We start from the raw sequence: 26,877 nt of genomic DNA, 5'->3' as shown, positions 1-26,877 counted from the left end.
TAATCAGGGAAAAAAAAAAAAACCTGAACATCTTCAGCTTTTTCACAATGATAATTAGCTCAAACTCTTTCTACCCCATTCTAGTCTGAGACACTTTCGCAGGTCATCCCTGAAGGAGACTTGCCTTGGACCTGAGCACACTCCCCGCCTCGCTCCCCCAAGGTCCATCATAGTGTCTTCACCATGGCTGTAGTCACTGAAGGCTACTAAAGGCTACTAATGGCCCCCAACCTTTTGAGCAGGATCAGCTCAGATTTCTTAGGCCATTCTTTTCTTACCTGCTCATCAGCGCCTCCAGAAGCAAAATACTCCCCAGTTCTTGAAAAGGCAACAGTGGTGGCAGGTCCCTAGCAGAACAAACAGAATAAACGCCAAAGGTTAGCTGGACATGGTTAACACACCAGTGATCCCAGTACTTGGGAGGTGGAGGCCCGGAAATCAGGAATTCCAGGCCAGCCTGGCTTACATAAGACCCCATCTCAACACACATCTTACAACCCCCTCCAAAAAGGTCGCTCCAAGTGTAAACGTAGTTCCTGAATGACAGCAGCAATGGGACAAAGGTCTGAGCACCCGTCCTCCTTAGCCGGTCCTGCTTTATGAGTCCTCCTTAGCCATTCCTGCTTTATGATACACAGTAGTGACCGTGCTTTATCAGAGCTGTTTTTAATGATGCTGCTCAGAATGGTTTCCTCCCAGATGATGACTGAGAAGCTAATTTAAAAAAAAAAAAAAAATGGTGCCAAGTACCACAAGAGTAACAGAACTGTGCTGTCTTCTGGGATTTTTGTTTTTTACTTTTTTGTGTAGTTGTTGTTTGTTTGTTTTTTGTTTTTTTAAATGGAGAGTGCTGGATGTCTCTACAATTTTGTTCAAATGACTGCAGAACCTGGAAAAGCTGTTGCTGCTACTGATGCATAACATATTGCCATTATTGCTCTCTCTCTCTCTCTCTCTCTCTCTCTCTCTCTATATATATATATATATATATATATATATATATATATATATATGCTAATTGAAACTCAAAAAAAAAAAAAGAAGCTTGCTGGAACTCTTCTTCCAAACATCTCAACAAAGGCTGAGCTGTGGGATCAAGGCTGGGCAGACAGAGGGAACAGGACATTCACACTGGCTGTCTGACCAGGCAGGCATCATTTTCACAGTTTCCCTAATGAGAAGCAAGAGGTCAGAGATGCACAGCTGAGATCAGCACTCAAGAGCTCTATTGCAGGCCCAATGGTAGCCCAGAGAAGTGGGAGCCCCAAGGAGAAGCCAATAGCTCAAACAAACAAGGCAAAACCAGAGGTCTGAACAACAGGAAGGAGGCTGAGAAGGGAATTAGTGAAGGTGCCTGGGGAGTGGAACAAAATGACATCAGTGTCCCTGCAGTGTGCATGTCATTTTTCCTTAAGTTTGGGCCTTGCAGAGCGAGCGCAATGTGCTTCTCTGGCTTCCTAGGTACAAAAGGTCAGCGTGACCATGTAGAGGGGAATTCCAAGTGCATGCTAGGCAGCATTCTCCAACAAGCACACCCTGGTTGGGAGGGGATCGTGAGCTCCCAGTGGAGAAAGAATATTCCTCCCCATATGCCTGGAATCCACTCCAGAAAGATATGCCAAGCAAGGACCTGGTCACAGTCACAGGTGCAGCCCTCTCCCTTCCAGCTGAATGTTTCCCAGGGCCAGTAGCTGGCATTCTGCAGGCAAAACCAGATCAAAGTTCTCTCTTAGATCTGTCACAAAGGCCACCTCAGTTCTTCTAGACCACCAGAATGTAACAAGAACTGCCCACAGAAGGGGCTTTTAGCACCAGAGCCCAGGCTCTAGAGACAAGGGGAACACAGCAAAGCACCCTGCGCTTGGTGCTAGGAAGGACCACCATGGCTTGGGCTGGAAAGAGACCTCATAGCTACAAGCAGCTTCTCTTCAGGTGACAAGCAGTCAGCATGCTTCCCTGCTCAAGCACCTGAGCCTGAAGGGAACACCTGCTCTTGCTTCCAGAACCCACTTCTAGTGCCACCTCTCAGAGGTGCTCACAATGGGGTGACGAGACAGAAGGAATTCCACATGGCCAGCACTGGCTCAGAGCCCTGCACCTGTACTAACCCACCTAATCCCTAGAGGACAGCGTGTGCCTTACCATTCCAAGCTGGGGGAAACAAAGCCCAAGAGGACACAGTACAAAGCATGTTTGTCTTGTCACCTCCCTTCTCTACACAAGTGGATTCACAGGCTTAGGTCTACCCTCCCCCAGCAGCCCCAGGAATTCTAACCTACCATTAACCAAGATAAAGTGGACCCGCTTTTACTGATAGGGAACAATACCCACTCACATCCACGAACTACAGTGTCAAACACCGGGTGCGAGGCATAATGGGCCATGTGACTCCATTTTGAGAGACACTGGCTGCATTTGCAGAGAGTGGAGTGGGGAAACGTTCCTTCCAGGGGACAGTTGGCAGGGGTTTACAAGACTGTTGGAGGAAGGGGATACACTTTCAGAGAACAGCTACTGGACTCTTGGCAGTCTTGACAATCTTCATACTTGGAACTTTTTAATGAATGTATGGCAATGCTATAATAAAAAAATAAGACAACAAAATGCTTTTCATTTTGTGGGAAAAGACAAAGAGGAAGGAAGAAAAGGGAAAGAAACCAGTGCACGGAGTTGCAAAAGCAGACAGGCCCTTTGCCCACCCAGAACTCATGGGAAGAGCTCCAAGAAGGGCCATCAACAAAGGAAGCAAACACACACTTGTGGCTCACTCTCATTGCTTGTCATCACTCAACCACCAGATGCCAAGCTGGGAACAAGATGTCAGCAGCAATAACAGCAGACTTTGGAGAATGCACCCAGCTTACAGGGGGATTAGGCCAGAGGGCAGGTGCTAACGTTCTGGCACTTTCCCAGGAGATCAAGTCTCTCTGGAAACTCAAGGATAAGCAAGAAACCAGAAGGCTCTGTGGGGCCCACACTCCTCCCCAGTAGTGCCTGTTTACTAAGAGCAGCAAGGCTCTTGTAACCAGGAGCCTCTGCATTCCTAGAAAGAATAGCGCTCATCAGAGGCTAGTCTGCCCAGAGCCCAAGCAAACAGCCTGGGTGCTCGGTGCATCCTGTACTCTCATCAGATCGTATCATGTCAAAATCACATAGTGACGTGTTTCTCTGTCAGACTGTGACCACACACACCAGGCCCTCCTTCCTGTGCTGATGTGTTGTGGGGCTTGCTCTCAGGGCCTGGACAAGCAGCCTCCATTGATCTTGTCCTTCCCCAACATTCTAGCCTACTCTACTGATCCTCAAAGGCAAAAAAAGGTCTCTTTCTCAGTGTTCCTTCTGGAGCTCCAACACTGAGCTCTTCAGTCATTTTTACTCTTCCTTCATTTTAAATAAACTAATTTAAGGCTACAAATTTGTCTCTGACACCACCTCAGCCAGATCCCAGAAGTTTCTAGTCTGCAACACTTGCACTGCCATTCCCTTCCAAATTGTCAGTTCTGACTCAAGTTCTTCTTTAGGCCATCAGTTATTTGAAGTGAATGAATCTAAGGGTTCCGAGCCAAGGGAACTTGGGGTGTTCCTTTCTGACAGTGTCAGTGATCAAATGCAATGTTCTAGCTTCGTGGCCGCCTATTCCTTTCATTTCATTAATCACCCTGATGCACTGGAGGCCAGCTCCAGGCAAGGATGTTGCCTGGTTCTTTCACCCCAAGGCTAGGCCTATCCTTGGTGTCCCACAGGGACTCCTGAGTGTGATTTGAGCATCGTCTCTCACTGGGCCTTCAGCAGTGTAGATTCCAGTTGCACTGCACACCCAGCAGCAGAGTGGCAACCTGCTGGCGACCCTGTCCCTTGTCTACTCCCGACCACATCCATGCAGATGTCTCACAAGCTCAACTAGAGCCCCTCCCCTTCCCTGAAGATCTGCGAGAGATGAGAGATCCTTCTTGATCTGCATGAACACGGCCCACACATGGTGTCCTCCCTATCCTCCTGACCCTGTCATTTCACCGCATGCCTCTTCCCCTTGTCAATTTCCAGACTCACAGAATCTACACTGCAATTTTTTCTCTACATTTCTTTCATTTTTTAGCATGCAAACACAGGCACCATGGCACACATGTGGGAGTAGGAGGGCAACTTGCAGGAGTCAGTTTGCCCTTCTACCATACAGGATCTGGGTATAGAACGCAGGTCCTCATGGGGCTGGAGAGATGGCTCAGTGGTTAAGAGTACTGATGGCTGCCGTCTTTGTACACTGGTGTACAAAGCTGAATGGCCAATAGCTAGGCAGGATTTTCAGGCACAGAGAATACTGAAAAGAACAGTGGAGACACCAGGAGATGCAGAGCAAGTCGGATGGGCACTATGGAGATGAGGTAATAAAGCCACGAGGCAGAAAGTAATTGAAATGGGTTCATTTAAATTATAAAAACTAGTTAGAAACAAGCCTATCCTATTGACTGAGCTTTCACAATAATTAATAGGTCTTTTCATAATTAATGATGTGTCATTATTGGGGAGATGAGAGTCCCAACAAAAAAGTCAGTCTAGAGGACCTAGGTTCAATTCCGAGCATACACATGGAGTTACAACTGTCTGTAACTTCAAGATCTGACACCCTCACACAGACATACATGCAGGCAAAGCACCAACGTACATTTAAAAAAAAAAAAAAAAGAAAGAAAGAAAGAAAGAAAGAAAGAACTCAGGTCATTAGGCATGGCAGCAAGGGCCTTTACTCACAGGTCATCTGGCCAGTTCCTTTAAACAGCAAGCATCAGGCAAAACAAAGAAGCCCATGGTAACTAAGTTAGACTGCACACTCTGATAACCTTAAGCAGCCTGTCCAGATCTCTGGACTCTCCTCACACTTGCCAAACTCTGTGGCACCTGAATTCTGACCATGGTGCCCTAAGAGCTATGGTGGCTGAAGTCCAGCCAGCTACCCTGACACACCACATACTAGTGAACAAACAGGGCTGTCACACCACACAGTCCCCAAGTAGACAAAAAAGCAGAATGGCCATCAGAGATGTGGTAACCAAGGAGGTCAAGGGACTTCTGGTGTGGGTACTTTGGCCTCTGACTTTGTGTGGAAATTCAGTCCAACACACCAGGTGTTTGTATAGTCTGTGTAGGGAGTGCTCCCCGGGGAAAGCAAAGCTCTCTCTCAACCCTGACCCAGGACACCTACTCCCAGCTCTTAACTCTGGATTGCTAAGGGTGACAAAGGGCCAGGCTAACTCTGGGTTTCTTATAATGGCACACATGAGTTACGACTTCCTGTCTTCATGGCCCTTACACTTCCCAGAGGAGTCCAACCAATACCAGGCAAGACCCTACTGACTATCAGAATCCTCCTCCACAACCAAGTGACTGGACAAGGGCTGAGTGCGCTCAAGACACAGGGTGAAGAGACATTCCAGAAGCTTACTTCCCCTGCTGCAGCCCTAGGGGCAGCCCAAGCACCTAAGACTCCTCTCCTCCACTTCCCCAACCCCAGCCTAGGGCCTGGCATGGCCCAAGTGCCCAAAATACATTTGTGGGTCCCTCAGAAGCTGGAGCTCCTGCCATGAGTACAGTCATCAGCTCCTGTGCTTGTCTAGGCCTGTGGCAAGCATTCCCACCCACATTTGGTGGCTGTCTGTACTTGCTGGATGGTGTGCAGCTCAGTCACTCCACAGTGACACTCTGCAGTAACATGCATACCAACTGCACAGCCACTAGTACCAGATTTATCTCTCTGCCCACGGTCCACCCACCATCCTCTCCCAAATAGCTCTAGAGGATTTAAATCAAATGAGCATGGCTCAAGACTATGTTTCAAAAAATACAGAAAAATAAATCTATATTTCTAGCACCTTGCCCCCACACTTGCCACACAGATCTGTGAGGGCCCTGCTCAGGGCACGAGGTTTTAAATGACAGCTGCAATCGGTGGGAAAGCCCTTCCCTCTCCTGCCGGTGTTCCCTGACGCAAATGAGGGGGTGCACTGCAGCTCCTTTACAGCTCTCATGCTCCCAAATCTGCACTGCATGGAGAGTCAGGCTGGGACTCCTCATTCCTTCCAGCTTAACTGCCACCACAGTGGCAGACCCTCCAAGCCTTAGACTCAGGGCAGGCCCCTCTCTGGGGCTGATTTGATCCAGTGACCAGAAAAGCGGCAGTATCCACTCAGGCCTGCACCTGCAGACTTATAGACAGCCCACTGCCTCCCTCCATTGCTGAGGGCTCCAAGCTAAGGCAGAGGAAGGGCCAGGACCCATGCAAATCCAAGCCCAGCAAGGAACTTATCCAGTTCTGTGGCCTGTCAGCCATGTCACTTAGCAATGTTTCCACAGAACCTCAGAAGAGCCAACCTCACATGCCCCAGGGGCAGCCAAGCAACCAGAACTATAAAATGGACCCTATGAAGCTCTGAGTTCCAAAGACAGGTCTATGTGAGAACATCAGGAATCTTTATGCCTACAATAAACTTACCCATTTCTAGCCTTCCAATGGTTTGAATTCTTGAATTCTTTTGTTCTTCCTAAAGATTCATGTTAAAGTTTAGTCTCCTGTTGGGGCCCAAATATTGTATATGATATTTCAGATACAGGCCTCAGCTCGATTCCAGGAGCTTGAATCTCCCATTGTCTTTTAGATATTGGCTGGTTACCACTGGATGGCTTGGCCACAGTGGAGAATGGCTTCTAGCTTGTATAACAACAGAACTAGGCCCCTGGGTGGACCCAAACCCATCATGGGAGCTGGTGGGACATGCCTAGGGATAACTGAGGATCTAGTGAAATGGTGCCTGATGCTGGAAGGATGGTGCCCTGTGGAATGTCTGAGGGCTTGTGTATGTGCGTTCTGGGACTATCTGGAGGATTAAAGGAAATATTTGATATCAGCTCTATACATGATAATAGATGTCTTCTACCAATTCCTCCACTTTTGGAGAACTATTTAAGAGGATGCTTGAATAAACCATGGTCTCCAGTATGGACTGAGAGCCCTCCTGAGATGACAAAATGTCTCTGTCTTGTCCTTAATGCCATTGGGTAGCTAGGCTTTTCCTCATTCATACTCCCCAACTCAGGGTAGGACCCGGAGCTATTTGGCCGGTTCTGATAGCAGCCCCAAAGACATCAGTCCAGAAAAGATGGCCTCTGTAGTGTGGGATTGATACAGGCCAGACCCCAGCAGTCCCCAAAGCAACAGTGTTCCAAAGTGTGGTCTTTAAGAGGAAGTCAGTCATCGGGCCCTGGTTTATAAATGGGATTCGATGCTCTCATGGAAGGGCTTGGACAGAGGGACTTTGGTTTTTTTGCCTACCTGTTATCTGCCAGGTGAGAGAGAACACACTGCACAGGATTCCTCCCCTGAGGTTGTGGCTTCGAGGCACTGCCTTGAGAGCAGAGAACAGCAACAGCCCTCAACAGAGGCCAGCACCTTGATTTTGGACCTCCCGTCTCCAAAGCGTGAGAAAACAACTTGTGATCTTCATAAATTTCCCAACTTGGGACATTTTAAAAATCATAGCTGTTGTTTTGAGGCAACAGTGTGAAGCCCTTACCCCATAATGAGACCTTAGTCTCATAGTGGGGTCCTTCACCCTATATTGAACCCCTTGCTGGTTCATATATATTTCATATATGTTCACCGGAGGTGGGGGGGGGACTACATATATAGAATGCCCTTCAAGTGGGCGGCTGGGAAGTCTGGCCCATCGCACACCAGACAATGTCCAAACTGCCACATGATCAGACTCCTTGGCTGATATGGGCCTTCTACATCCCCATAGTTCAAACCCAAGAAACCCAAGGCTTACTAGGTGTGGTAATTTGAATGTATTTGGCCCCTATAAACTCATAGGGAGTGGTACTATTAGGAGGTGTGGCCTTGTTGGAGGAAGTGAGGTCTTGTTGGAGGAAGCTAGATGACTCAAGACTTTAATCCAGACCTTGAGTCTGGAGAACACACCTTTAATCCGGGCCACATCTTTTGTTGGAAGTGTGGGGGCAAGCTTCCTAGTGCGACAAGTCAGTCAACTTCCTGTTGCCTGCAAGATATATTTCTGTAGCACCGTGCCTGCCTGCACGCTGCCACGCTCCCCGCCATGATGGCCTGACCCTCTGAACTGTAAGCCAGCCACCACAATCAAATGTTTCCTTTATAAGAGCTGCCATGGCCATGGTGTCCCTTCACAGCAACCAAAACCCTTACTAAGACACTGGGTATTCTTGAGCTCATCCTGGTGGTTGGCAAATTACATCACGCTAATGCCCTTGTGCCCAAGGAGACAATGGAAAGATACACTGAGGCAGCTGTGGCCACAACCCAGTATGAATGCCACCTAAACTGACACCTCTTCCTCCTATGTGGGACCCTCCCCTAAGTCTCCCCAAAAGGGCTAGCTTAGGCCTTGCCCTCATGACAGGACATGGAAGCACAGTTCTCCTGCATGTACAGCCCCTCTCTCCTGGTCAAGGTCTGCACCCTGACATGACTCTAAGGCTGACCCTCCCAGGGCTCTACCCTCGGCCCGCACACGTCCTCTTCCCACATGTATGGAGATTGCCACTTGCCAAAATGGACTTCCTTGTGACAGCTCTCTAGGGATTGTGCCTGGGGACTGCCACCAGTTGGACCTCCCAAGTTCAAGCTAGTTTCATGGGCTCCTACTAGGCCAGAACAGGGTCACACTGCAATAAAGTTGGGATACAGTAGCCATGAGGCCTGCTGGCATCTTATCCAGATCAGTGATGCAGAACCAAGGGTGAAACCACAACTCAAATATCAAAGCCACGTGTGACAGGCAAGTGAGCACAGCAGAAACTGTGGATGTGAGCGCTTGTATCAGCTCTGCTGTCCTGAGAAGTACATAAGGCCCCCAGTGTCACCTGTTCTCAAAAGTGTTTTTAAACCTGCCATCCTGCCTATCTACAAGGCAGAACCACTGGGCAGCCAGGGACCACTTACAAGCCCTAGCTGGGAGGGGCTGGTAACAGTCGTGCCTCATCCTCCATCATGTCATCACCTCCCGGAACAGAATGGAAAAGCTCAAGTCACCAGAGCCCACCTGCACTCTGGAAGATCAAAGCAGGGAATGGACTTCTCAAGCAGAGAGCCCCCAAAGACTACTTACCTGTGGCAGAGTGGCACTTGGGACTGGGGCCCCATGGTAGCTCCCAGCTAGACCCTCTCTCAAGGATTCAGGTAGAGAGTAAGACAGAGAACTTCCTGGAGCTGAGCCAGACCTGCCTTATAGCAGCTGACAATTCCTCTCGAGTCACAGACAGTCCAGATCAGCCTCCAGGGACGGAGTGGATCAGACTCCACTCTTAGCCACAGCTCTCCATAAGCACAGAGAGTTCAGTTCAGCTGGCAGGCTTTGTTTGAACCAACCATCCAGATTATCCAGCCTATTCCACCTGTGACATCCTCTGCTTTGGGAAGCTGGCACTGAACTTAACCTTCAAATAGGGCAGAGCCAGGCGGGCGAGCTGGACTGGGCTTGGGTAAAAAAGGCTCTTTCTCAGGCAGCCCTGCCCCACACTCACTCCATTGCCCCAGCCATGACACTCAACTTTTCAAACCAGAAACTTTTTTAAAAAGATGTATTTATTATGCATATAGTATTCTGTTTGCTTGTATCCCTGCATGACCAAAGAGGGTGCAAGATCTCATTACAGATGGTTGTGAGCCACCATGTGGTTGCTGGGAATTGAACTCAAGACCTCTGGAAGAACCAGGACTCTCAACCACAGAGCCATCTCTCCAGCTCCAGAAACACTTTTATATATTTAGTAAGCACCCAAAAGAAAGCTCAAACCAGCCACCCCATATTGCAGAGGGTGAGGAAACCAGTGTGGAGAACAGCACTGAGCAGCCACCAGCAGCTGTGAGTGTACAGGAGTCTCACTAAGGGTCTTGAAGAGGAAGGAGGTAGACATAGAACAAGTGACTTTAGAAAGAGCAAGGGTTATGGGAAACATGGGCATGGAGACAAGTCTGAGCAGATCCTGGCTCTCTGTTCAGCCTGCACAACTCTGAAAAAGCCACGCCTAGGGATAACCTGGGCCTGTGGTACCCCAAAAGAGGGCTAGGTACCAGAGAGCTCAACCAGAGAAACTTGTAAAATCTGGTAAGCAACCCTGTTTCTGTACTGGATAGGAGTCTAGGGGGTGAGTAGAGGAAACCATCTGGGCCTCATATTCTGACTCTCACCCTCTTCTGAGCTGGGGGAGGCAGGCAGGGTCTGCCCACTCTTACCCAACCCTGGAGTACTTTATAAGACTCAGCCTGTCCTTCCTAGTCTCTTAACTCCTCTGCCTTAACTATAGTCCTCCACAGTCCAGGCTGTGAGCACCAACAAGTAGGACCATGGCTTTCATTGTGTGTCCCTCCTATCTGACCCAGTGATCAGGGAGCAGATGACAGACAGATGCAGGGAAAACAATGTCAACAGGTTTGCCTTTATGTGCTGGATAATGCACCAAAACACTGGGAATGACATCTTCAATCCACACTGAAGTGTTTGCAGGCTGAGAGAAGCCCACTGTTCAAAGGACCTCACAGAGAGGGAGAATCTGGACTGTCATTTGGTACGCACCTGCTTACGTGTTGTTTCTAAGAAATGCTTTGTTTTGCCCATGGTGAGCAGGAGAGGTGGCTTTCACAGGCCCTCCTGGTTACAAGACCCAAACTAGTTACATGTGAATCTAAGCAATTGGCTTGTAGTCACTACACCTTAGGACACTGAACATTGCACCTGGCTGTGGTGAAACATGATTAAAAAACAAACAAACAAACAAACAAACAAACAAACAAACTCATTATTCTGCTCCTTGACATGGGAAGACAAGGGCTCACCACTAGATGAGAGACTACAAGTAGCTTTCACGTCCTAAGAAAGAAGAGGCTATGTCCTCACCTCTAGACCGCGGTCAAAAGACCTGCAGTAAGTGCCCTAACAGAAATAACAGAATTCTAAAACAGTTTGGGGAGCCTTAAGCTAGATACTCCATACTTGTTGTAGAGTACACAAGCTCCTCCAGGCCCCCCCCCCAGCCTTGAAGATCTGACCTTCTCCTTGTCCTGCCTTCCTGAGGCTCACAAACAAAGAAAGGGACACACTGAAAATCTCTGGACTCCACACTCTACCTCACTTACACATGGTGACTACGTTCCAATGAAGACACTTTGGTGACTGATCTGTTTAGCAGGAAACAGCTATATCACAACTTCCTGGTGGGATATACATGAGAGGCCTGGCCCCAAGCCAGCTGCTGCTGAGAAATGCATGCAGCCCGAGTCCTGAGGATGGCCCACAGGAGCCATACACTAGCCACCATCCACCAGAGAGTTCAGAGGGCCAAGGTTCTTTGAAGCCACTCAGACAGAAAGCTTCTGCTCCTTTGATTCAATGCCAGAAATCCCTGAACAAACATTCGGATTCCCTCTCTTGCCCCAACCTCTGAAAAACATGTCTTTATCTCTGAGGTCTAGTGACAAAGGTGACTAGGGTCTAAGATGCTACTCAGCCACCAGACCAAGGAGCCTAAGCCCTTTAAGGTCTGATTCCATTCAGCCCACACCTTTCCCAATCTTATTTCCCTACTCCCTTCTCAGGCACACCAAGTTCAACCCCAACAATCAGTTGAGGTCACAAAAAAAAAAGGCCTCTATCGGCTCCTGTACATGCCAAGCCTATCTCTCATCTCACTGCATTACCGAGGCTGAGATGGAACCAAAGTGGGCTCCAGGGGAAGCCCCTCAGATGATCCCCCAGCCCAGGTGAAACCTAGTCGTGCACCTGCATCAAAGCTGTGCTTCTGCCCCAGGCCAGGCCAACACCTCTCACCTGGTGCCCATGGAGCGTGTAGAGCAGCCGGCCCTCCATCAGGTCCAGGATCTTCAGGGTTGAGTCGCTGGAGGCTGTGATGAGGTAGTTTCCCGACGGGTGGAAAGACAGGGCATTCACAGCTGCACTGTGTACTGGAGAAAGGACAGCCATCAGGCACTGAGTGTTAGTTGTGATTCTGAGAAGTTACTTGTCTTCTCAGGCTAGGATGGCCACTGCGGATCGAGAGAGGAACCCCACATGGATTTCCCAGGAGAGTGGCACAATTTATGGATGGGGATCAAGGGCAGACAAAGGGAGACAATGAAGAAACAGACAGCAAGCAGGAGCATCACATGCTCCTTCACCTTTCCCCATAACAGTCAGCAGTGAAACTGGAAGAGAAGAACAGGAAATCCAGTGCTGAATCTGTTTTACATTGTTACTGCAGGGAAACCCTCAAAATATAATACAATGTCTATCCTGTAGGACAGGCCTCGTGCGGGGACAGCAAGCAGAAGACGCAGTGATTGCTAGGAGCCAGCAGGGCTTGGGTTCCCGTTCAAGTCTCCCACTGGCCTGCCTTGTGACCTTGAATAGTCACTCTGACCAGGGCAGTTTCTTCATCTGCATCACAGCACTGCTGGGACTGGCATGGGGATGCTGACTGAACCTGTTCACCCCAGTGCCAGAGTAGCCATCCCTCTCCTCTGCCCTGTGCCCTTCTACTCTACCCATTCAGCAGCTCAATCCCATTCATGACTCCTTTCCCCGCCATCCCTACCTAAGCCTACCATCTATTCTGGTGTCCCTCATTCTCCAAAAATCAGTCACCCCAACTTTGGTGGCTTGCCCATCTGTGAAGCCTTTTCACCCCATGTTCCCAATGGGCCTAGAAGTCTCTTGCCCTGTCCCTGATCTTCAAGCTCTCCACTTAAGTCGACTCCCCTGGGAAGCTTTCTGGGGAAATGACTTTAAGACAAACTCCTTGTTGGGCCCCCTTCATTTTTTCTTCCAAAACATCGCAAGACTCACACAGTTCACCCTTTCCTTTATGTGCTTGCCGTGTTCAGACTCTCATCTGCTGTGTCATGGCATCACAGCCTCCAGCAGACAGACACTAAAGCGAGTGCCTCACTACTCAATGTCTGGCACCAAGAAAATGGAGAGGGATCAGCTGCTTAGGATGGTTGTTCAGAAAGAAGCCCCTGAGGCTACACAGCCCTTCCTTGAGGGGGAAGGCATGCTGTGCATGGAGCTAGGAGAGATAGGCAGAGCCATGGGGTCCCTATGGGGAAGGAGCAACATCACAGCCAACACATGGACCTGCTCATCACAGTTGCTGCACAGGCAAGGCCTCTGTACCTTCCTGTTCACCACCACTAATCTACTGAAGGGACCAGAGCAGCTGAGACAACCACGACCCTGATAGCATTGACACAAATGCAGAGGCAAGTTCAAAAGCCATGCTCTCACCTGGGCTGCAAGAGGATGCAGGAACCTCTGCAAGGCCCTCAACAGAGCCCACGAGGACTCCAGAGAGCTTCTTAGATGCTAACCACACTGGTGTACTGATGTGTTGGAGAGTGTGGAGACATGTTCCCAAGCACACTTAGGGAGACAGCCAAGGCTTTATGTAACCTGGTATTTATATCTCAACAACTCGTTCCAATGACACAAACCCAGGAGGCAGCCTGGAGAAGATCTGAAGGTTTCTGTGGCCCACTCGTGGAGACAGAATGGAGACCCCTCAGCCTGCCCTGGAATGAAAGTCACCTAAGCCCCACCTAGGACAACAAGCAGAAGCACAGACAGTGGCAGAAAGATGGAGCACATCGAGGAGCACTCAGGGAGCCCTGGGCTTCCCCTGAGCCACCAAGACAGCAGTCTGTGTGGACACAACACTATGGCGGGTTCCCCTCTGGTCAGGTCTACCTGAGAGAAAACTGTCCTCAGAGGAAGACCAACAGAAGGCCCACTCCATTACAAATGCCAGGGTACCCAATACCTACAGCCACTTACTCCCAAGAAGGGCTGAGCCTGACATGTTAGGCTTTGGGGGAATCCCAGACACACCCTACCCTTCCCCACTTGCTCTCCTGCTTGTCTGCTGGCCACACAGTCTCTCTGCTTCTGCAGAGGTAGTAGGGCAGGGCCACTCTAGTCATACCTAATCTTATGAGCCACCCCTGCACACTATTCCCACAAAGGGGTGAGTCTCCCTCACAATACCTTGAGCAGTGACCGTGCAAGAACAATCTACTTTTCATGGAGTCCTGAGCTGTCCAAGTTGCCTTGGCTTCATTGCAACTATCAGGGACAACACAGTCTATCATTTGATAGCTGTGAGCTCCTGGCTGTGACCTAAAGTGGGAACCATAACTCAGTGGCAGAGATGCATAACAGCAAGCAAGCATCTGCATGTCACCAGGAGACAGTGGGGGTCCTGCAGCCCCTGTCCCCAAACATCAGGAAATGGCTGCTTGTGGGCAGCAGATAACCTGAGTAGAGACTTACCCTTCCCTTCCCCCTATACTGTTTTGTGTACAGGAAGAAGCCTTTGGCAAACCTAGGCCTGATGGGAGTCCAGAGAGGCCAAGGGGCCCAGAGAATGTCTGGGCCCTGGGTAGGATGGAACTTTCTGAGTTCCATTTCCACATTCTATCACAAAGGGGTCTGCTCACTTGCAAGTGTCCAGCATGGCTCCTCATGATGATAACTCATGTTGCCTGTGACTCAGTGGCCTCTGGGTTTCTAAGAAACTTTGGATATACCTGAATGTATCCTGAGACTAGCAGCAAAAACACCTTGAGTAGTCCTCTTTGCAAAGACCACATAAATGGCCACTTTGGGGTGGTAGGAAACAATGAGGTAAGTTAGCCAGCACTGCTCCTGATCAATACATTCAGTCTCAAAGCACCAAGTAGGGCCAGAGAAATAACAAGATGCTTGGAGAGACAGCTCAGCAGTTAAGGATGTGAATTGCTCTTGTAGAAGACCTGAGTTCAGTTCCCAGCATCCACATCAGGCAGCTCACAACCACCTGGAACTCCAGTTCCAGGGATCTAACATCCTATTCTGGCCTTGGCGGGCACCAGCGCACCCCCCCCACACACACACAAATTTTTTTTTAAATCAAAAAACAAAAGAAAGTAAAAAAAAAAAAAAGCCTTCAGGATCAGATTGAGGGATGTGGCTTGGTGACAGCATTGAAAACATAAAACAAGGAGAGATGGCTGGAGAGATGGAGTACTAGCTGCTCTTCTGAAGGACTCTGGTTCAAGTCTTAGCACCCTCACGGCTGCTCACGGCAATTTGTAACTCCAGTCCTAGTGGACCCAGTGCTCTCTTCTGGCTCCTTTGGGCAAAGCACATACTTGGTACACAGATATACATATGGTAAAAACACCCATACCATAAATACAAAAATAAATAAGATTAAACAAACAACTTTTGGGCAGGGTGGGGGTGCAGAGATGCTCTTAGGAACCAGTGACCAGAGAACTCAGTCAGAACTAAGAATTTCAACTCAGAGCTCTTGGAAATGACAAGGCCAAGCCTGCTGACAGCCAGTGAAGAACACCATCCCTGGATGGCCAGTTAGTGGTGCATGCCTTTAATCCCAGCACTTGAGAGGCAGAGGCAAAGTCAGGAGGATCTCAGTGAATTCAAGGCCAGCCTGCCATGGAATGAATTCCATGACTGCCAGGGATACACATTGAATCCCTGTCTCGAAAAACAACAACAACAAAACAAAACCAAACCAAAAAACCACACTAAGGTCTGTGGGACCCAGTGTGGGAGTGGTGGGCAGACTCCTAGACCCTTCCTACTGAAGAGCTAGATTTGCCTTCCAGCTATGTGACTGTAGGCAAGCTTCACACTCCCTGTGGTGAAGTAGAAGTACTGGTGTCTTGCTGGTCACCCAGGCCTGTGCCTGAATCATGGACCTGCACATGCCTGTAACCCTCAAAGCACATTCTGGGTTTGGGATGGCGGGGGCTGCTGCTCAGATGTTTGAACAGTCTTCTCGTGGGCTCTGAGCATATGGCGCCTAACCCACCTCCACGGGAACTGGCACTCCCAGGGTTCTACCAACCCATACTGAATAGGGAAATCAGAACTGCTCCTTGCAGTGATTGGCCAGAGCCAAGAAACTCCTTGCCTGGGAGGACAGTCAGTCAGCCTTAGACAAACAGTGATAGCTATAGGCTGTAGCTCAAAGCTAAAGCAAGCTTTACTCCAACAGCCCAACCAAGAGCAGGAAGTATTACCATGGGGCGGCTGGATGAACACTGAAGTAGCACTAACCACATTCTCTTAGAAAGTCCATCAGCCTCTCAAATCAGAAAGCTACTTACAAGTGTCTGGCAACCACCCAAAATTACCAGGGGAGACATTTGGAATTACTGTGTCCTTATAAACTTTCACCTGGATTTCTTAGGGATCTGGAATATAAGAGAGATCAGAGGTCTGCTAACACAGTGCTGAGAGGCCTTTTTGAGCAGCCTCCAGACAGACCTATTGGTGCACTAAAGAGCTGTGAGCCTCCCTAGCAGTGTTTTAGCCATGGGGCTCTCTGGGAAGGCCCTAGATGTGAACAGACCTATCCAGAGCTTGGTATCAGAAAGCAGAGTGAAAGGGACTTCTGCCAATCACCTGCAGGTGACCTCCAAGACTAAGGGATACATTTGCTCTCAAGTGAACACCTACCAAGTGCCACAGCCTTGTACAGGAAGCTCAGGAGGAAGCTGGCTTGTTTATAGCTTGCCCTAAGTCCCCATAAGGCTCCAACACACATCAGGACAGCTGGGAAATAGGATCCTGCAGCCTTGCTGAGGAGTTCCATCCCAAAGGGCAAGGACAGGAGCAAACGCCCACTGAAAGCTTTCAGAGGAACCTGTGGGTTGCAAGCACTCTAGTCCACTCGGAACTCAGCCTTGATGCTCAACCAAGTCCACACACCTCCTGGCTCTGCTATCACTGAGCTGTCCTTCTGCCCATGACCAAGTCTCTCCACCTCCTCTGTACTGCTCCACCTCCTGCCTTCCCCCTCCTAAGACTCCATTCTCCTTGTGGCTCACCCTCCCCCAAGCTATCTCATAGTTCTCAGTCTGGCTGCTTTGGAGACCTTTTCTCTTCAGTGGTCCTCCAATTATAAGACCCCAGAATGGTGGGGGATGTCTTTCTGTATATATGTTTCTCTTATTGGTTGATGAATAAAACACTGGCCGATAGAAGCAGGAAGTTAGGTGGGGCTAGGAGACAAGAAGAATTCTAGGAAAGGTAGGCAGAGGAGCGCTGGAAACAGATGCCATGTAGACCACAAAGGAGTAATAGGTCTGGGCATTCTCCGGTAAGCCAAGACCATGTAAGAAATACATAGATTAGTACTTATGGGTTGATAATTAAGAGAGCCAGCCAATAAGAAGCCCTAGCCATTGGCCAGCAGGTTAATTATTAATATAGCATCTCTGTGTGTTTACTTGGGGCTGAGAAGGGCAGTGGAACCTGGTGGGACAAAGAAAACTCCACACCAGCAGAATTTGGCGCTGGCCCTTCTCATGTCCCAAATCCCAGGGCCCAGCTTGCCCCTCCACCGCCACAGCACCAACTTCTGCCTCTACTCCTTATACATAAGGAGTCCCCTTGGCCCGAGTCCTCTGCACTCTCATGCCTGCTACACTGGGCATGGGAATCCATGCGCCAGGGCCAGGCTCTACCAACCACACACCCTGGCAGAGTCTCACTCAACACTTGCTCTCTCAAATCCCCCTCATCCATTTGCTCCTTGAGTTTCTTGTGCCAGAGTTGCCAGCCACTAGTATTTGGGACCTTAGATTTAAAGGTGGCATTCAAGGTTCTTCCAATGGGTAAATGTTGCTATAGCTCATAAACACCAGGCCTAGACTCCTCATCCATCAGGGAGACTTGGACTCTTCTAGAGACAGCTAGATATCCTCTTCTCCTAGTGTAGGGATTTGTGTGGCACACACTGCGCCAAGCACTGAACTAGAATACCTATACGTACTTTCTCATCAGATTACCACCTCATGTGGACGGTCCTGTTATCACCCCCTTCACAGAACACAGTCTACACTCCTGGCCACTGCACTCTGTTGTCACCTCTCCTTGTCCAACCCTCCTTGTTCTGCCACCTTCACCATTCAATGTGGAGACAGTGCCCAGTCTCCAACCCTGGGCCTTCATTTAGGCCTGTCCCAGAACAGAAAAAAGAAGTCTCTAAGTCTGAGGGAGGGTCTGCACCTCTCCAGGTGAAAGGCCGAGTCCACTGCTGCTCTGCTCTGGAAGCCTCTGAAGGAACATCAATGGCAGATGCCTAGGTTCTCTGAATAGAAAAGACCTAGTTCTTGTGGCTAAAACCTGCCACCTGGTGGTGGCACAGTGTACTGTACGCCTAGACAAATCACTGGGAGATGCCTAACACTTGGAGCAGGAGCAGCTGCAGCTTTGTCACTGTTGCCATGTCCTGCCAGTCACTTTCCATTCTTACTATGAGCTAACTCAGACTCTGTCTCACCACACGTAAGGTGAACCCTATCATTGTCCCAAGAGCTCCAAGCATCAACGGATTCACCAAGTGTCACACAGCTGGGAATGATGAAGCTGGCTACAGAATCCACATTCCACTCTGTCCTGTCCCAAACCAGGAACTTCTGCCCATTACAGAAGGTCTGCTCACCTTTGTGGCCCAAGAAAATGCTGTGTTCCAACATCTGAGAAGCAACCAAAAAAGTACATATGGGTAGAGAGTGTTAAAGGCTGAGCTCGAAACCAGTGCCAACTCCCCGCTGCTCTGCCACCCAAAGGTGCCAGTTAAGTAAGGGGCAATAGCCCTGGGCCTGGAAACAGAGCCTGGCCCCAGACCGGTGGAAGACAAGCTTCTACATGGTACATGGCTCTAGGAAGACCGGTGGAGGATAACAAGGGCCCAAGGAACCACCAAACATGACCTCTATGGGCAGCCTTGTCACTTTGACCCTGAGAAGTCATCTGTCATCAGGAGAAATAAGTAGTATGGGGGTTCTCAAGAAGTAGCCCACAGTGACAGTCCTAGCCAGAAACCCAGTGAAGACTCCACAGCTGAGTGTGTGTGAGACTGTCCCCAACTGAGTGTGTAAGACTATCCCCAGCTGAGTGAGACTGTCCCCAGCTGAGTGTGGGTGAGACTGTCGCCAACTGTGTTTGTGTGAGACTGTCCCCAGCTGAGAGTGTGTGAGACTGTCCCCAGCTGAGAGTGTGTGAAACTGTCACAAGCAGAGAGTGTGTGAAACTGTCCCCAACTGAATGTGTGTGAGACTATCCCCAGCTGAGAGTGAGACTGTCTCCAGATGAGTGTGTATGAGACTGTCCCCAGCTTAGAGTGAGACTGTCTCCAGATGAGTGTATGAAACTGTCCACAGCTGAGAGTGAGACTGTCTCCAGATGAGTGTGTATGAAACTGTCCCCAGCTGAGAGTGTGTGAGACTGTCCCCAGCTGAGTGTGTGAGAGACTGTCCCAGCTGTGTGTGTGTGAGACTGTCCCCAGCTGAGAGTGAGTCTGTCCCCAACTGAGTGTGTATGAGACTGTCCCAGCTATGTGTGTGTGAGACTGTCCCCAACAGAGTGTGTGAGAGACTGTCCCCAACTGAGTGTGTGAGAGACTGTCCCAGCTGTGTGTGTGTGAGACTGTCCGCAGCTGAGAGTGAGACTGTCTCCAGATGAGTGTGTATGAGATGTCCCCAGCTGAGAGTGAGACTGTCTCCAGATGAGTGTATGAAACTGTCCCCAGCTGAGAGTGAGACTGTCTCCAGATGAGTGTGTATGAAACTGTCCCCAGCTGAGAGTGTGTGAGACTGTCCCCAACTGTGTGTGTGAGAGACTGTCCCAGCTGAGTGTGTGTGAGACTGTCCCCAGCTGAGAGTGAGTCTATCCTCAGCTGAGTGTGTGTGAGACTGTCCCAGTTGTGTTTGTGTGAGACTGTCCCCAACTGAGTGTGTGTGAGACTATCCGAGCTGTGTGTGTGTGAGACTGTCCCCAACTGAGTGTGTGTGAGACTGTCCCCAGTTGTGTTTGTGTGAGACTGTCCCCAACTGAGTGTGTGAGAGACTGTCCCCATCTGAGTGTGTGTGTGACTGTCTCCAGCTGTGTTTGTGAGAGACTGTCCCCAGCTGAGAGTGTGTGAGACTGTCCCCAACTGAGTGTGTGAGAGACTGTCCCCAGCTATGTGTGTGTGAGAATGTCCCCAGCTGTGTATGTGTGAGACTGCCCCCAGATGAGAGTGTGTGAGACTGTCCCAGGCTGAGAGTGTGTGAGACTGTTCCCAGCTGAGAGTGTGTGAGACTGTCCCCAGCTGTGTGTGTGTGAGACTGCCCCCAGCTGTGTGTGTGAGAGACTGTACCCAACTGAGTGTGTAAGAGACTGTCCCCAGCTGTGTGTGTGTAAGACTGCCCCCAGCTGAGTGTGTGTGTGACTGTCCCCAGCTGAGAGTGTGTGAGACTATCCCCAGCTGAGAGTGTATGAGACTGTCCCCAGCTGAGTGTGTGTGAGACTGTCCTCAGCTGAGAGTGTGTGAGACTGTCCCAGCTGTGTGTGTGTGAGACTGTTCCCAGCTGAGAATGTGTGTGACTGTCCCCAGCTGTGTTTGTGTGAGACTGCCCCAACTGAGTGAGTGAGAGACTGTCCCCAACTGAGTGTGTGAGAGACTGTGCCCAACTGAGTGTGTAAGAGATTGTCCCCAGCTGAGTGTGTGAGACTGTCCCCAGCTGAGAGTGTGTGAGACTGTCCCCAGATGAGAGTGTATGAAGACTGTCCCCAGCTGAGTGTTTGTGTGACTGTCACCAGCTGTGTTTGTGTGAGACTGTCCCCAGCTGGGAGTGTGTGAGACTGTCCCCAACTGAGTGTGTGAGAGACTGTCCCCAGCTATGTGTGTGTGAGAATGTCCCCAGCTGTGTATGTGTGAGACTGCCCCGAGATGAGAGTGTGTGAGACTGTCCCAGGCTGAGAGTGTGTGAGACTGTTCCCAGCTGAGAGTGTGTGAGAAAGACCCCAGCTGAGTGTGTGAGAGACTGCCCCCAGCTGTGTGTGTGTGAGACTGCCTCCAGCTGTGTGTGTGAGAGACTGTCCCCAACTGAGTGTGTAAGAGACTGTCCCCAGCTGTGTGTGTGTAAGACTGCCCCCAGCTGAGTATGTGTGTGACTGTCCCCAGCTGAGAGTGTGTGAGACTGTCCCCAGCTGAGAGTGTATGAGACTGTACCCAGCTGAGTGTGTGGGAGACTGTCCTCAGCTGAGAGTGTGTGAGACTGTCCCAGCTGTGTGTGTGTGAGACTGTTCCCAGCTGAGAGTGTGTGTGACTGACCCCAGCTGTGTTTGTGTGAGACTGTCCCAACTGAGTGTGTGAGAGACTGTCCCCAACTGAGTGTGTGAGAGACTGTGCCCAACTGAGTGTGTGAGAGACTGTCCCCACCTGAGTGTGTGAGACTGTCCCCAGCTGAGAGTGTGTGAGACTGTCCCCAGATGAGAGTGTATGAGACTGTCCCCAGCTGAGTGTTTGTGTGACTGTCTCCAGCTGTGTTTGTGTGAGACAGTCCCCAGCTGAGAGTGTGTGAAACTGTCCACAACTGAGTGTGTGAGAGACTGTCCCCAGCTAAGAGTGTGTGAGACTGTCCCCTACTGAGTGTGTGAGAGACTGTCCCCAGCTGAGTGTGTGAGACTGTCCCCAGATGAGAGTGTATGAGACTGTCGCCAGCTGAGTGTTTGTGTGACTGTCTCCAGCTGTGTTTGTGTGAGACTGTCCCCAGCTGAGAGTGTGTGAGACTGTCCCCAACTGAGTGTGTGAGAGACTGTCCCCAGCTTAGAGTGTGTGAGACTGTCCCCTACTGAGTGTGTGAGAGACTGTCCCCAGCTATGTGTGTGTGAGAATGTCACCAGCTGTGTATGTGTGAGACTGCCCCCAGCTGAGAGTGTATGAGACTGTCCCCAGCAGAGAGTGTGTGAGATTGTACCCAACTGAGTGTGTAAGAGACTGTCCCCAGATGAGAATGTGTGTGATGTCCCCAGCTGTGTTTGTGTGAGACTGTCCCCAGCTGTGTTTGTGTGAGACTGTCCCCAGGTGAGAGTGTGTGAGACTGTCCCCAACTGAGTGTGTGAGAGTCTGTCCCCAGCTCAGTGTGTGAGTGACTGTCTCCAGCTGTGTTTGTGTGAGACTGTCCCTAGCTGAGAGTGTGTGAGAATGTCCCCAGTAGAGTGTGTGAGAGACTGTCCCCAACTGAATGTGTAAGAGACTGTCCCCAGCTGTGTGTGTGAGACTGCCCCCAGCTGAGTGTGTGTGAGACTGTCCCCAGCTGAGAGTGTGTGAGACTGTCCCCAGCTGAGTGTGTAAGAGACTGTCCCCAGCTGTGTGTGTGTGAGACTGCCCCCAGCTGAGTGTGTGTGAGACTGTCCCCAGCTGAGAGTGTGTGAGACTGTCCCCAGCTGAGAGTGTATGAGACTGCCCCCAGCTGAGTGTGTGTGAGACTGTCCCCAGCTGAGAGTGTGTGAGACTGTCCCCAGCTGAGAGTGTATGAGACTGTCCCCAGCTGAGTGTGTGTGAGACTGTCCTCAGCTGAGAGTGTGTGAGACTGTCCCCAGCTGTGTTTGTGTGAGACTGTCCCCAGCTGAGTGTGTGTGAGACTGTCCCCAACTGAGTGTGTGAGAGACTGTCCCCAGCTCAGTGTGTGAGTGACTGTCTCCAGCTGTGTTTGTGTGAGACTGTCCCTAGCTGAGAGTGTGTGAGAATGTCCCCAGTAGAGTGTGTGAGAGACTGTCCCCAGCTATGTGTGTGTGAGACTGCCCCCAGCTGAGTGTGTGAGAGACTGTCCCCAACTGAGTGTGTAAGAGACTGTCCCCAGCTGTGTGTGTGGGAGACGGCCCTCAGCTGAGTGTGTGTGAGACTGTCCCCAGCTGAGAGTGTGTGAGACTGTCCCCAGCTGAGAGTGTGTGAGACTGTCCCCAGCTGAGAGTGTATGAGACTGTCCCCAGCTGAGTGTGTGTGAGACTGTCCTCAGCTGAGAGTGTGTGAGACTGTCCCAGCTGTGTGTATGTGAGACTGCTGCCAGCTGAGAGTGTGTGTGACTGACCCCAGCTGTGTTTGTGTGACACTGTCCCAGCTGTGTGTGTGTGAGACTGTCCTCAGCTGAGAGTGTGTGAGACTGTCCCCAGCTGAGAGTGTGTGAGACTGTCCCCAACTGAGTTTGTGTGAGACTGTCCCCAGCTGAGTGTGTGTGAGACTGTCCCCAACTGAGTGTGTGAGAGACTGTCCCCAACTGAGTATGTGAGACTGTCCCCAGATGACAGTGTATGAGACTGTCCCCAGCTGAGTGTATGTGTGACTGTCTCCAGCTATGTTTGTGTGAGACTGTCCCCAGCTGAGAGTGTGTGAGATTGTACCCAACTGAGTGTGTGAGAGACTGTACCCAGCTGAGAGTGTATGAGACTGTCCCCAACTGAGAGTGTGTGAGAGACTGTCCCCAACTGAGTGTGTGAGAGATGTCCCCAGCTGTGTGTAGGAGACTGTCCCCAGCTGTGTTTGTGTGAGACTGTCCCCAGATGAGAATGTGTGTGACTGTCCCCAGCTGTGTTGGTGTGGGACTGTCCCCAGCTGTGTTTGTGTGAGACTGTCCACAGGTGATAGTGTGTGAGACTCTCCACACTGAGTGTGTGAGAGACTGTCACCAGCTGAGTGTGTGTGTGACTGTCTCCAGCTGTGTTTGTGTGAGACTGTAACCAGCTGAGTGTGTGTGAGATTGCACCCAGCTGTGTTTGTGTGAGACTGTCCCCAACTGAGTGAGAATGTCCCCAGCTGAGAGTGTGTGACACTGTCCCCAGCTGAGAGTGTGTGAGATTGTCCCCAACTGAGAGTGTGTGAGACTGTCCCCAGCTGAGTGAGAATGTCCCCAGCTGAGAGTGTGTGAGAGACTGTCCCCAACTGAGTGTGTAAGAGACTGTCCCCAGCTGTGTGTGTGTGAGACTGTCCCCAGCTGAGAGTGTGTGAGACTGTCCCCAGATGAGAGTGTGTGAGACTGTCTCCAGCTGAGTGTGTGTGAGACTGTCCTCAGCTGAGAGTGTGAGACTGTTTCCAGCTGAGAGTGTGTGAGACTGTCCCCAGCTGAGAGTGTGTGAGACTGTCCCCAACTGAGTGTGTGTGAGACTGTCCTCAGCTGAGAGTGTGTGAGACTGTCCTCAGCTGAGAGTGTGTGAGACTGTCCCAGCTGTGTGTGTGTGAGACTGTCCCCAACTGAGTGTGTGTGAGACTGTCCTCAGCTGAGAGTGTGTGAGACTGTCCCCAGCAGAGTGTGTGTGAGATTGTCCCCAGCTGAGAGTGTGTGAGACTGTCCCCAACTGAGTGTGTGTGAGATGTCCCCAACTGAGTGTGTGAGACTGTCCCCAGCAGAGTGTGTGTGAGATTGTCCCCAGCTGAGAGTGTGTGAGACTGTCCCCAACTGAGTGTGTGTGAGATGTCCCCAACTGAGTGTGTGAGACTGTCCCCAGATGAGAGTGTATGAGACTGTCCCCAGCTGAGTGTATGTGTGACTGTCTCCAGCTGTGTTTGTGTGAGACTGTCCCCAGCTGAGAGTGTGTGAGACTGTCCACAACTGAGTGTGTGAGAGACTGTCCCCAGCTGAGAGTGTGTGAGACTGTCCCCAACTGAGTGTGTGAGAGACTATCCCCAGCTGTATGTGTGTGAGACTGTCCCTAGATGAGAGTGTGTGACTGTCCACAACTGAGTGTGTGAGAGACTGTCCCCAGCTATGTGTGTGTGAGACTGCCCCCAGCTGAGTGTGTGAGAGACTGTCCCCAACGGAGTGTGTAAGAGACTGTCCCCAGCTGTGTGTGTGTGAGACTGCCCCCAGCTGAGTGTGTGTGAGACTGTCCCCAGCTGAGAGTGTGTGAGACTGTCCCCAGCTGAGAGTGTATGAGACTGTCCCCAGCTGAGTGTGTGTGAGACTGTCCTCAGCTGAGAGTGTGTGAGACTGTCCCAGCTGTGTGTGTGTGAGACTGCTCCCAGCTGAGAGTGTGTGTGACTGACCCCAGCTGTGTTTGTGTGACACTGTCCCAGCTGTGTGTGTGTGAGACTGTCCTCAGCTGAGAGTGTGTGAGACTGTCCCCAGCTGAGTGTGTGTGAGACTGTCCCCAGCTGGGTGTGTGTGAGACTGTCCCCAACTGAGTGTGTGAGAGACTGTCCCCAACTGAGTGTGTGAGACTGTCCCCAGATGAGAGTGTATGAGACTGTCCCCAGCTGAGTGTATGTGTGACTGTCTCCAGCTGTGTTTGTGTGAGACTGTCCCCAGCTGAGAGTGTGTGAGACTGTCCCCAACTGAGTGTGTGAGAGACGGTCCCCAGCTGAGAGTGTGTGAGACTGTCCCCAACTGAGTGTGTGAGAGACTATCCCCAGCTGTATGTGTGTGAGACTGTCCCTAGATGAGAGTGGTGTGGGAGACTGTCCTCAGCTGTGTGTGTGTGAGACTGTCCCCAGATGAGTGTGTGTGTTACTGTCTCCAGCTGTGTTTGTGTGAGACTGTCCCCAGCTGAGAGTGTGTGAGACTGTCCCCAACTGAGTGTGTGAGAGACTGTCCCCAGCTATGTGCGTGTGAGAATGTCCCCAGCTGTATATGTGTGAGACTGCCCCCAGATGAGAGTGTGTGAGACAGCTGAGAGTGTGTGAGACTGAGCTGTGTGTGTGTGAGACTGTTCCCAGCTGAGAGTATGTGAGAGACTGTTGAGTGTGTGACTGTCCCCAGCTGTGTGTGTGTGAGACTGCCCCCAGATGAGTGTGTGTGAGACTGTCCCCAGCTGTGTGTGAGACTGAGACTGTCCCCAGCTGAGTGTGTGGAGACTGTCCTCAGCTGAGAGTGTGTGAGACTGTCCCAGCTGTGTGTGTGTGAGACTGCTCCCAGCTGAGAGTGTGTGTGACTGAGCTGTGTTTGTGTGACACTGTCCCAGCTGTGTGTGTGTGAGACTGTCCCCAGCTGAGAGTGTGTGAGACTGTCCCCAGCTGAGAGTGTGTGAGACTGTCCTCAGCTGAGTGTGTGTGAGACTGTCCCCAGCTGGTGTGTGTGAGACTGTCCCCAACTGAGTGTGTGAGAGACTGTCCCCAACTGAGTGTGTGAGACTGTCCCCAGATGAGAGTGTATGAGACTGTCCCCAGCTGAGTGTATGTGTGACTGTCTCCAGCTGTGTTTGTGTGAGACTGTCCCCAGCTGAGAGTGTGTGAGACTGTAACCAACTGAGTGTGTAAGAGACGGTCCCCAGCTGAGAGTGTGTGAGACTGTCCCCAACTGAGTGTGTGAGAGACTATCCCCAGCTGTATGTGTGTGAGACTGTCCCTAGATGAGAGTGTGAGACTGTCCTCAGCTGTGTGTGTGTGAGACTGTCCCCAGATGAGTGTGTGTGTTACTGTCTCCAGCTGTGTTTGTGTGAGACTGTCCCCAGCTAAGAGTGTGTGAGACTGTCCCCAACGGAGTGTGTGAGAGACTGTCCCCAGCTATGTGTGTGTGAGAATGTTCCCAGCTGTGTATGTGTGAGACTGCCCCCAGATGAGAGTGTGTGAGACTGTCCCCAGCTGAGAGTGTGTGAGACTGTTCCCAGCTGTGTGTGTGTGAGACTGTTCCCAGCTAAGAGTGTGTGAGAGACTGTCCCCAACTGAATGTGTAAGAGACTGTCCCCAGCTGTGTGTGTGTGAGACTGCCCCCAGCTGAGTGTGTGTGAGACTGTCCCCAACTGAGTGTGTGAGAGACTGTCCCCAGCTATATGTGTGTGAAAATGTCCCCAGCTGTGTATGTGTGAGACTGCCCCCAGATGAGAGTGTGTGAGACTGTCCCCAGCTGAGAGTATGTGAGACTGTTCCCAGCTGTGTGTGTGTGAGACTGTTCCCAGCTGAGAGTGTGTAAGAGACTGTCCCCAGCTGTGTGTGTGTGAGACTGCCCCCAGCTGAGTGTGTGTGAGACTGTCCCCAGCTGAGAGTGTGTGAGACTGTCCCCAGCTGAGAGTGTATGAGACTGTCCCC

At 50.8% G+C, this 26,877-nt stretch overlaps 1 protein-coding gene across 5 annotated transcripts in view; it reads right to left on the bottom strand.

The window, feature by feature from the left end:
• Poc1a (POC1 centriolar protein A) overlaps nt 1-26,877 on the bottom strand; it is a 97,567-nt gene that overhangs the window by 44,527 nt on the left and 26,163 nt on the right. For all 5 annotated transcript variants that reach the window (XM_035443918.1, XM_035443916.1, XM_035443914.1 and 2 more), the window contains 2 exons: nt 11,856-11,989; nt 279-347 (listed from right to left, as the gene is read on the bottom strand). In XM_035443918.1, the coding sequence (XP_035299809.1) occupies nt 279-347; nt 11,856-11,989 (203 nt within the window). The remainder of the gene's footprint in view (nt 1-278; nt 348-11,855; nt 11,990-26,877) is intronic.

The sequence above is a fragment of the Cricetulus griseus genome, chromosome 4, assembly GCF_003668045.3.
Source record: "Cricetulus griseus strain 17A/GY chromosome 4, alternate assembly CriGri-PICRH-1.0, whole genome shotgun sequence".
Lineage (NCBI taxonomy): Eukaryota > Metazoa > Chordata > Mammalia > Rodentia > Cricetidae > Cricetulus > Cricetulus griseus.
The sequence above is the reverse complement of the archived record's forward strand: the minus strand, read 5'-3'. Positions and strand labels throughout refer to the sequence as shown.